This window comes from Lates calcarifer, linkage group LG16_LG22 (genome assembly GCF_001640805.2).
Source record: "Lates calcarifer isolate ASB-BC8 linkage group LG16_LG22, TLL_Latcal_v3, whole genome shotgun sequence".
NCBI classification, from domain to species: domain Eukaryota; kingdom Metazoa; phylum Chordata; class Actinopteri; family Centropomidae; genus Lates; species Lates calcarifer.
The window spans coordinates 5,590,490-5,602,798 of record NC_066848.1 but is presented as its reverse complement, the minus strand read 5'-3'; the positions used below and the strand labels follow the sequence as shown (position 1 = coordinate 5,602,798).

The 12,309-nt window shown below is 40.0% G+C and overlaps 1 protein-coding gene across 1 annotated transcript in view; it reads left to right on the top strand.

The window, feature by feature from the left end:
• Positions 1-12,309, top strand: part of LOC108894527 (neurexin-1a) — a 233,873-nt gene that overhangs the window by 80,143 nt on the left and 141,421 nt on the right. The window contains 3 exon segments of the mRNA XM_051076550.1: positions 2,975-2,998; positions 4,095-4,256; positions 9,235-9,676. Of these exon segments, the coding sequence (XP_050932507.1) occupies positions 2,975-2,998; positions 4,095-4,256; positions 9,235-9,676 (628 nt within the window).

The following is a 12,309-nucleotide window of genomic DNA, read 5'->3' as shown; positions in this document are numbered from 1 at the left end:
AATCATTACCATCATACAATATATTATTTTTTTTCCAGACATTGTAATTGGATTGCTAAATTGAATCACGTTGGTTTATGGTGGAGATAAAACAGAGCCACAAGTGAGCAGGGACATCTAGATGTGAATCAAGACCTCTATTAAGTTACAGTTTGAGGGAGAAAAGAGAGACATTGCTTTTAAAGACAAGCATTCAAACCATTCAGTCTCACTTAGACATTTGACAACAAAGGCAAAGTATGGCATTTATTTGGAGTCAATGTGCTCTTCTTTTGTTTCATTTATACATTGTGTACTACTATAATGTAGCCTTGAAATTAACCACATTTTTCACAATTTGAAATTGAAGTATGAGTGAATTCAAATGTTAGTGCAGTAGGAATTGTGACCAACAACATTTACTTTTGGGAAGTGGTTTATTATACTGTCAAAAAAACATTTAACCCTGTCACCACATTTAATTTAGGTTTTCTGTGCTTGTAGGAATGTTAGTACAGTTATGAGCTCTCATTTCTATTAAGGATGGTTGAGGAATTATTTCAGGCAATAACTCAGTTGCAAGTGAAAGCATTAAGTTAATGGGAACATTTTTACACACACACAGTACAAGTACTTTTTCTAGACAAAGTATAAATATATATGCAGGGTTATATGTTTATATAGTTATATAGCATTACACTTTGAAGTCAAAGTTCTGTGAGCAAAGGCAAATCCCTCCAACTGGATCTATAGGCTCTAATGGGCTCTTCTACATGGTCTTGAGGAATCACCTCTGCATTAATAACTCTTAAGAGGTTATGTAGTGACAGTGCAACAGGGTCATAAAGCATAAGATTTTTTAAGAATTAAACTTCTTTAGAAATCCCATCCAGCAGCTTGTAACACTTACATTACTTAACATCAGAGGATGGTCCATTCTAGCCATCCTTCTGATTGTGCCATCTGCCGCTGGCAATGCTGCTCATAAGTGGCGGACTCGCCAGGGTATCAACAGAATTGGTTCTTTCCTGATTCTCACCAAGAGCAGAGGAATCTGATGAGATGAAGGAAAAAGTGTAAAGCAGAGCCTTTGGCTATATCCAGACACATCCACCTGCAAGAACAGATCATCCTGGTTAGGAGTGAAGCTACAGAGATCAGAAAGTGTTTGTTGTATTGCAAACAGATTAAGCACCGCTGATTTGTACCAGGGCAGTATATACTCAATGGCATCAGAATGCAGCTACCACTCTGTAAGACAATCTGTCGGACCCATGGCCAATCTGAACACACCAAAGGCTTGCTGCAGCACATCAGCATGTTGTCGGTGGCACTGCAACACCAGTAACAGTACCAATTGATGTAAGCCATCACTGAGTCAGTTGTTGGTTAGAATTTCAAATCCCTGTTGGCTAAAAGTTGCCACCACGATAGCAGGATCTTGATCGCTTCCATTTACAGTATACTATAGTATAATCTGTCCAAGGAGACTATTACAGCAGGACATGGGCTTTTCTCCAGTTCTCCAGGGCCTGAGTGGCCACTGGTGGAAGACTGAGTTGATGGTGTGGCATTTGGGATCTAATCCCAGGTGCATGAACGACTGATGCAGGTGTCTCGTGAAGAAAGCCCAAGAGGCCAACGAGCTGAACCCTGCTATTGGGCCTAGTTGCTACATAACAGCAAGGCCAGTGACCTGTGGCCCTGTAAAATGTAGTGTATCATTCCCAGAATATGTTCAGAGTCTCTGGGTTCAGAGATGCTATCTCTGGATGTTATCTAGGTGAAAGAAAATCCCCTGGCAATAGCATAAGTAGATATTTGTAGGATGCCCCCAGCAAACAAAACTGAAGGAACCTTTCAAGGAAACACTAAATTTTTGTTTGAATCTTTGAGGTAAACATCTGGTTTTACCAACTAAAATAGCAAAAATGTGCACTATACATTAATTAGCTGGAGTAGATCCAATCTGTTTAAGATAAGAATGTGTAAAGATGATGATGTACAGATTTTAAATGAAATAGAACTGCACTGTTTTCAATGTGCTTTACAGTGTTAAACTGATTATTTTTACCTACACAAGATACTTGTTAAGATTTCTAAGGAAAGCTGGACCAAACACATCATTAAGACAGCATCTCTAGATTTGTTCCTGCTCATTTGCTGGGAAACGTTTGACCTCACCTCACCACCAAAGCTGCTGCTTTTGCATAATCAGGAAATTGATTATTGGCAAACCTCAGGATCTGGCCAGCTTGAACTGCATTCACTGCATTCAAATTGTGAAAGAAAACCAAGCATATTGAGTGCATGCTCTGTGGGGGAATCAAAATTGCCATCCTCCTCATTCTGTGTCAGGGTCTTCTTTGCTTTGTCTCATTGCAGTAAAGTGATCCTAAAGTTCATCAATAAGACCAAACGGAGGTACAGTATTGTATGAACGCCGGAAAGTCTGATGGATTGGTCTCAAGCCTAAAACCAAATACAAAAGAATGCAAATACTAATACCAATAAAAGAAACAAAGCTTTAAAATGGTCTTGAACTTGGGACTGTTGAAGAGGGTCAACTGATGTGCTTTAGGCATTCTTTCTTATGAACCATTTGATGTCTGTCAATCATTACCTTTTGTCAGGACTTGGGTAAAGGAGTTTTTTCTGCTACTCAGCGGTCTGGTCACATACAGAACATGGTGCAAAAACACCATGAGGAACTTAGGGAGTCACTGGTTGAGCTCTGGTACCTCTTGTGGAGCATTCTTGTTATTTCCTTGGTCTGCTTTTTTCTTGTTAAACTTATTTTGCCCTTTTTTCTCTATGTTACTAACATGCTTTGGAAACAAACTAACATCATTCATGGAATGTGCCATTCTACTAACCAGTATGGTTTTGCCGTTTAACAATGTACTAACAGTATTGACCATCATATATTATTTGAGTAACAATCGTTATTCTGTTCACAGTTTTTAATTTCCTTTCTCCCCCCTTTTCCACAAAGCACTCAGGCATTGGACACGCTATGGTAAACAAACTACATTGTTCGGTAGATATCATTCTAATTGTTTCTTAGTTTGGGTTTGCCGTGTGTTTCTTTTCTTTCTTTTTTTACTGTAGACGTCATTTACAAAAAAAGGGAAATTGCGGTTGGTACTCTTCTGCTTACTTTTCGAATCCTTTTTAATTTCTTGGTTCATTCATTGGTTTCACCCTCTTTATTTCACTTGTTTCCTGTCCAATTCTGTTTGATTCACCTTTTTAGGAGCATCATTTCGAGCCTTTTGCATCAAGCTGTGGTTAATAATGAGGACCCTCTCCTGTCTGGCTGGCCTGATGCTCTTTGGCTCAGCCAGTTGTATCCCCATTCACTTTGCATGGCATGCAATTTGACTACGTGTTGCAAATGTCACACTGCCCATTTGTCAACATGAATGTGACAGTTGAGCTGTGTTTGTCATGGTGCTTCTCTGGTGCTTTCTTATTTCTCTTTGTGATTTTGCAGTGTTCTCAAGCATTTGCATGCATCAGACACTGGCAAAAGTGTCAAAATACTGATTCTGTATCCCAGTCAACAATTTGGGAACATTTTCTTTTTGTATGCTCGTAAACAAAAAGAAAAAACAAATGCATGCATGCTATTTTTTTTTCTTTAATACCCTCAGTCATTGTCCTATACGAAAAGGTGATTGTGCTTTTCATAGCATGTGCTCCCTCTCTAACCTAGTGGCACGTTCTGATTTCTTTTGTAGATCTGCTGGACGTACTAATATGGAATTAATAGTTAAACTAACCTAGTTAACATTCTACTAACACCATTTTTGTGTCTGCTAAAGTACTTTTAAGTTGCAGTAGGAGCAATACTAACACTGTAGTGTGGGCAGTTCACTAACTCTCTAACTAGAATAGCATTTCTTTGAAGGCTTGCAGTCTTCCAACTAATCAAACTGGACAAAATAATAATAAAAAACAAGAAAAAAGACAATGAAAACAGACATGAAAATGGGTTTCAGAAAAAACATTTAGGGAAGTCTGTCATAGACAACAAGAAGGAAAGGCAATAATATTGTAGTATATAGGCTGTCTGAGTATAGCGTGTCCTTTCCCTGTGCTTTGTTGTCTAGGTAACGATATCCGTGGATGGGATTCTGACCACCACAGGATATACACAGGAAGACTACACCATGCTAGGCTCTGACGACTTTTTCTATGTTGGAGGGAGTCCTAGCACAGCTGACCTGCCTGGATCACCGGTTAGCAACAACTTCATGGGCTGCCTCAAGGAGGTAAACACCACTTCTGTGTGCACTCTGAGGCTGGTGGGTGTACAGGATATGACTGGCTTCACCTTAGGACTCCAAAACAGGCCCTTCCACCCACACACTGACCCTGTCTCATCCTTTACACTTTGCTTTAGTTTGTTTCTCCTCTTTTCCTCACATGCTCTCACACAAACTTTATTTTGCCTCTGCCACCCCCTCGGTGGACTCATAATGTTTTACACACACATGCACATCGAGGTGCACACATGTAGAGCTCTGTCTTGGAGTGGAATTTTCCACAGGCTTCATACAGCTCTGTCAGCTGCACTTCAAAGAGGAGCAGTGATCCTGAGATCAGGCGGCTGGATTTTCATGAACAGTCAGCCAGGTGACACACTTAACACCACACCGTCCTTCCACTGGGGAATATGCAGTATCTTAGACTGCTTATCTAATGACTAACCTTATTGCTATTATCTTTGGTCACTGTCAGTAGCGGTATGTAATTTCAGAGTGCTTGAAATGTGCAATTTGAGGTACCTGAGCTAAGTGCAGGAATGTTTAGCACTGTTTTGACATATACGCTGTCAGGTGATGTATTCAGCTCAGCACATTCTGTATCTTGGGTGCTCCGTGGCGTAATGGGCCCTTTGAATCTGGCTCATGACTTAACAGTCTGTCATTCAGACCTTTACTTATGTGTTGTAGTACTCTAGGCATATGTATATCATCTATACTGTATCCCTAGAGATGAGGCGAGAGAGATAGAGGAGGAGGTAATTTTTCCACCAGGGGGTTCATAAGTTATACCTTTCACTTTCAGCTGTATAGTAGTATTTTTTTTATTTTGCTGGTTAATAGGGATTCTGACCTAAAGCATTTACCCCAGGAGCCACAAGGGATATACAAAGATATTTACCAGGCAAATCTCCAAAGTACTGCAAAATTATCTGTTCATTTATCTTTTAATTTCAAAAGATGTTTCCCCTTTTCCTCATCGCTCTCCCTTTTCTTTTTTTGTAGCTCCCCTTGCTCCTTTGGTGTCCTACATTTTGTCTCTCACCTCAAGCGCAGGCTTTCGTCCTCGCTGAACCTCTAGGAGAGGTCTGAGACAGCTCTGTTTAATGAGCAGGCAGGGTGTGGACCACATGTCCACACGCCATGTTCAGCTCATTAGAGGTCTAGTTGTTAAGGGGACTGTCTTAGTTATCTACATGTCTCTGCAGATGTGGTGACAACAGGAATGGGATTGGTGCACCCTAAACATGGACATCCACCCCACTGAGCTGCCCCCACTGTTTTAGATCAGCCTAACCACAGCTGCTGCTCTCGCTATCCTGAGATCAATGTACTGAATTGCTCAAAAACCTTTAAATATTGTGCGGAGCTGTGATAGTTCCCAGGAGATGTGAGACAGACCGAATTTCCCCTATTTTATTTGCTCATGGGATCATTTAATATCCCTTATTTAGCTTTACCAGACAAATGCAGATGTCAATACCAAATAAAAAAGGCCATACACTGTAAAATCCATAGTTACTTTAATCTACTTGGCTTTTAATTTATTTCTGACATTTTTACTACATTGACAAGCTCTCTGCATCACATCATACAGCCTGTTGAATTAAACGGAAGCCCTGTGTCAGGTCAGCTTCTGTGTATGTCGTGATAACATATGAGTGGTGCTTTAACAGCATGTGCTGTAGGCCCTGATTGATGGCCTGTTCCCAAGTGGCTTGTTGCAGCATTTGTGTGCAGATTCCAGTCTGAGTTGCCACGCCTGCCTGTTGGTTCTGATGGCAAAACAAACGGTGGTGCAGTAATAGCTCAGTTGTCACAGCCGTAGCTTGATGACAAATTAGTGCAGCACTACTAGTGCAGCACCAGTCGTAGCTCAGACCGAGGCTCCGTTGACTCTGAAAGGTGCCCTTTGTCTTGACTATAAAGAATTGATTTTGGTTTATTGGCTGTATTTGTAACACCTTTAGTCTACATGACTAAAGTCCAGTAGAGATATCATCATTTAGTCCCTTTTATATTCTTTCTGGTATTAGGAGATTCTTGTTCAATTACCTTCTTATTACATTTCTATTTCTATAAAATCTTTAAAGCGTTCAATTTGGCTCTGCGTCAGACTTGAGAACATGCTGTCCTGTACATTTTTGTTAAAGGGAAGATAATGATGTGAGAATAAAAGCTTGCCATTATTTGTTTCCTGTTTCCCTTGTAGTTAAATGCAGCCGGATACAGTCAGTCACAAAGCATTTACAAGAAACTAAGCCTGAGCTTACCTAATTCTGATGCACCGCTATGAGCTCCATCTACCCGAGTGCTTAGACACAGTAGATCTGACTGAGTGATAAACATAATGCTCCATGCAAATGCAATCCCATCGGAGGTGTCCCCTTTTTCAGGTGAACGCTTAGCATGACAGCAAATAAAGGACATGGCCAGTGTTTTCACAGCTGTAACTCATTTGATGTGGCCCGTTGAAAGTGATACAGATTTACTATTAGAACTCTTTTGTTATGTAAATCTGTACTGTATGCATGCTGTAACCATAATGGGGCTATCCGTCACATGCTAATCTTTTCTACCAATTGGTAGTGCTAGAGCACTGTGGAGGAGTCGGCCTGTGCCTGTGGGGGGTTGTTGTTAAATATTAGTTGCTCCTTTATCCATCTCCCTGGCACACTGTTGACAGCTTTGTGTTTAAAGTCTTAGTTGTCTTCATAATACTTGCTTTGCTACTTCAACTACAGATTATTTTAAAACACTTCTAATGTGTGTGTGTGTTTTGGTGCTGAGGTAATTTGTAAAATATCATGACCGCACTGATGTTTAAAGTGGAAAAAAATTTGACATTCACCAAAATGTTAATTAGTTTCTCAAATGGAAATTGGGTAGAACTAGACAGAGGGATCCTTGGTATTCCAGCTGCACCTACACTTACACTCTTTTACTACAGATATTGGATAATGACAGGGTTATGTCTCTAATTTCTGCAAGATTGTCGCCAATTACAGTAGCACTCCCATTTGATTTCTACACTGTGGCATATAGAGCCCCCATACATACACTGTAGCTGCTTCTACAATTTGATCAGTAGTTTTAAGGCTTACTTCAGGAGCAGCTTTCTACAGTGTTCAGAACAGAATTTGATATGCTCTTATGGTATCTTCATAAAACTGAAACAGGAGATCAAAAGTTTTATACACAAAGGGAGTTCACTAGTGAGACAAAAAGTAAATAAAAATGACCAGGGTGTCAAATTTGCCAGTTGATGCTCTCACTGTACCATATGATTATGATCCTAATCCTGGTTAATTGGTAGTTTAATGACATGATGCAATTTTTGTAATGGGCTGCTACTGTCTGTCACTTCTGCACTTGAGCTCTACAACACTTGGCACTTCAAAGGTCACAGCACTAATGCACTTCATTTACTTAAGCACCCTGGTGCCAAACTGTGTCTGCTTTACAGTGTCTGGGAATATGAACTGGTACTGATATGAGGGTTTCTGCATGACAATATGCAGATTTTTGCATTTCATCAATTTTCTAAATTATGTACAGCATTCTGAATGTTGCAGTGTGTATATGTAAGCTCATGCACTGACTTTTAATTTGCTTCAGAGAGGCATATCCATCATCTGCCCACTTTTATTCTAATCACAGGCTCCAACAGGGGCTTCAATCAGCATTTTACTCCACACCTGCAATCAAGGCAGCAGTTTAGATTTATCACTCACCATCTCACTTTTCACACACCATCCCAAGAGATGCTACCAGATGGAATCATTTTCTCCTACCATTATCACTATTGCTGTCTCTTCCTTTAGTTGACAGTGGAGCTAAATGTCAAAAATAGATGTCTCAACTCTTTACACTCAATCCACCCAGAGTGCAGTACACTTGTGTTGTGAAAACTTCAAATAGGGAGAAAAGAAAACAGGGTGATGTGAGTGACATTTGGTGAACACTGAAAAGACAGAACTACACAAAAACGTTTTTGCAGGTGCTGAAACAAAAAGAAAAAGAAGAGGCAGAGTCCACACTCTGCTGTGCTATCATAATGTTTTACTGACTATAGCTGTGCAGTGTTTCAGTCAATCAGATCTTCTTCAGACAGACAAAAAACAGTGTTCACAAAAGTGGCATTGATCACCTGTGTTACAGCAATCTGTAACCAAATCAAACCAGAAACCAATTGGTTGAAGCCTCAGGCAGACAAATATGTGTCTTCAAACAAACTATGCTCTCGTGAACCACAGGTGTCAACAGTTAGAAAGTGACTTCATCGACCACTCCTCAAATTCATTTACAAACACACACACACATACATATATATATATATATATATATACAAACATAAAATGAATAACTGTCATTTGGTCCTGTTTAAACACAGATCCTCATTTGTAGGTGTGGTGTAGAAAAAATGACCAAGGGCTGAGCTGTGCAAACCCTGCTTATGAAACACTGTCCTGAGGGGGTGAAATGCCACATGGACAGCTGCTGTTTTTCATATCCAGCTCATTCATTTTTGAAAGCAATTATACATAAGAAATAGATGTGGAGGCAAATGTAACGGGGTCCAAACACCTTGGCGCAATTCAGACCTGGAGCTTCACTAACCTTAGGCAATTGAGAAGATAAGATGTTTGACCGATACTGCCCTAACTGGTTTCATACATGGTTGTATGCTTGGCTGGGCGCAGACAACTTCTGACAGTGCACTCTGCCAAGATGTGATTCAGTCAAGTCCTTTTATGAATCACTTTTCATTTTAAGTGTCAGAGTTTAGGCAACTTTTCCATTTCATTAGTCAGTGCAGCTGAGGTTAACATATGACAATATGAACCTGAGATGTTTTTGAAAGATTGTGACATTTACATTCTGCAAACAGCAATAGCTGTCAATCTTTCACTTTGTAGGTGAGATATGCTACTGTACGTATGACTGTAGATTTGACTCGCTTTTTCTACCCCTATTCATTCAGGTTGTGTACAAAAACAATGATGTCAGACTTGAGCTATCCAGGCTGGCCAGGCAGGGTGATCCCAAGATGAAGATCCATGGTACTGTGGCCTTTAAGTGTGAGAACGTGGCCACTCTGGACCCTATCACATTTGAGACACCAGAGTCTCTCATCATCCTCAACAAGTGGAACGCTAAGAAGACAGGCTCCATATCTTTTGACTTCCGTACCACAGAGCCCAACGGCCTTCTCCTCTTCAGCCATGGCAAGCCCAAGCAGCAGCCCAAGGATTCCAAGAGTCCCCAGACTCTCAAGGTGGACTTCTTTGCCATTGAGATGCTGGATGGTCATCTGTACCTGCTGCTGGACATGGGCTCTGGAACCACAAAGACTAAGGCAGTCAACAAGAAAGTCAATGACGGCGAGTGGTACCATGTGGACTTCCAGCGAGATGGCAGATCAGGTGACTTTCAACTCCATTATTACATAAAATCTTAGGATGAAGAACATGTAACAGGAAACTATGGGTTCCTATTCCATCTACAGTGGCCCTGAGAGTTCAATATGTTGCTTCTTAAGAAAACAAATGCAAATAGAAAAACACAAGCAAATGAAGAAAACATCAATCTGACAGCATATATTCATGTGTTTTGTTTAGTTGCAGTGTGTTATGCTCCCAGGGCCACTGTATTCATAAATATTTGCATGCTTGTTGTTATGATGATGGACTTGTCTGTAGTCTAAATGAATCTCATAGAATACATACATACAATATAACACTCAGCAGAGTTCTAGAGTAAGAGCTCTGTTGTACACTGTGTGTATAAATTATTTATACAGCACAATTACCACTTTGCAGTCAGAGTTAACTTTTTTGTGAATGAAACAATCTGATGCTACATTACCATTGAGAAGTAAATATGTCTCCACACTAGATGCTTGTTGTAAACATTTGTAGTCAATTAATATGAAAAAGGTTGATACTAGTAACCTAACTTCATATAGTGGTTACCTGTGTGTCATATGTCATGATTCCAGACACATATTTGCCACAAAATAACTTTGCCCTGTCTCCCATTGTGTCCTCTAAGCCCTGGGTTGCTCTGCTCTGGTCCCTGTTGATTTGCTTATCTAAGCAGCAATTTGTTAGTGTGTGCTTAGAGCCAAGGCCCTGCAATGTCATGCTGCAAATTAGATATACCCCTTGACCATGTTTTCCACTCCATCTCAAGAGGTGGAAATTAGATTAACTGTTTCATTACCCCTCAAAGCAGTACTGGGTTGTGGTCTAAATTGAGCTATACACACTGTTAAAATGGTGATAGAGTCTGTTCATGTTGTTTGCTGTTCAAGTATAGCTTTAATCATTGATGGTTCTCCTTTATAATTTTTTTGTTGCTGTTTTTATTGTAAATTTATATAAAAAGTCACCTCTGGTTGAGATTACTGAATACAGCCTATACAATAATATAATACTTAACATAAGAGTGGGGGGAAAGCTGTGGGTGATTTCTCAAATAACATAAATCTACAACATTTAGTTATGGAAAACCAAACTAGAAGAAACGCTGTTTTGCTAAATTACATTGTGCTCATTATCTGTCTAGTAACCTCCCTTCATCCACCCCCACATACTTACTGTACACACAGTACACACATGCACACACACACTAACACATGCTCACACAAAAGCTATCGAACATCTTTTTTTGTTAGTCGAGCTCTCTCTACCCACTGTTCTCTCTGTCTACCCTGCCTAAGTTTCCATGGAAACAGGAGGTGGTCTCTCCCAGGACCGAGACAGTTACTGCACAGTGCTGTGCTGAGCTGTGCACTAATGACATTTCAGAATAACTTTTCTTCCTCTCCTCAAGTCTAAGGCGTCAACACTTACGAACTGGAGTGTAAAGGGGACATAAAACGGTCTTTGTGAGAAGAGTAACAGAAGGGCAAGAATGCTTTGACACAGTGCTTCAAATTACAAAGTAATTTTCAAATTTACCAGAGCCATGTTGTATCTTTGCTCACCCTTTAAATTTAAGCCAATTAAATCCTACAAGTATGCTAATAAATCTAAAATCTCACATCTCGAGAGTTCCATGAACTTCACAAAGCACTGTTGTTTGCAGTGTGTAATGATGTGTGCACTGCACCTCAAATGGAAGCAATGGAATTTTTGCAGTTCCTTTGTACCGAATAGGCCTCATGTGATTTCCATTCCCACAGGATACATGTAATTTTAATGGTGCATTAAATAGCAGATTTGAGCAAATAGAGTGATATTAAAAAAACTTTGAAAATAGCTTTTCTAAATGCAGCTTTTTAGAATTATTTTTCATAAATTATTGACACATATTGATATTCGGATTAAAGCTGAGCTGATGTAGAGCTGTGTGAAATAAAGACAGTGTGAGTCTTTAGATGAATAACAGACTATCTTCAGAAAGCACAAGGGAATATTAATGTTTGAAGTGTCTGCTGCGACATGCTGTTAACAATTTCTTAACTTTATGGGAGCCTAAATGAACATAATAAATTCCTAACAACATTTTCCATTTTAAAAATGCATATGCAAATCTCATGTGAGGTAAAAAAAAAAAAAAAAAAAAGTTCCCTCTGTGACATAATGCTAGCCAGACTTGTGGCTTTTTGTTATACTTTTTAATATTCCATAGAATTAAGGTAAGGTATTTTAAACATAAGAAAATGATTCAATAGTCCCCTGAAAGCGTGAGTCATCTGCATGTCAGATGTTTTATTAACACACACCACCAAGCACATCACTCAAAACAAAAGTGAAACACAACAGCCAGACGTAATTATCTGCAGCCAGGTCCTCCATGTGCAGCACTTCCTGCAGCCGTGACAATGGCGGATAATGATCCCTGCCCTATTTAGTTTAGCCAGCTCTTCCTCCAGGAAGTGAGTCTGTAAATGGAGTCTCGCTCTCAGACAACATCTTCTAACCTCAATGCATTAGAGTCTCTAAGAGACACTCTGCTTTTAAGTGAGGGCTTCTGGGCTGGGAGTGCCATGGGTCTCTCATCAGAGACATTACACGGACATCGCTCTGTAGCCCCACTTCCTGCCCAGGCA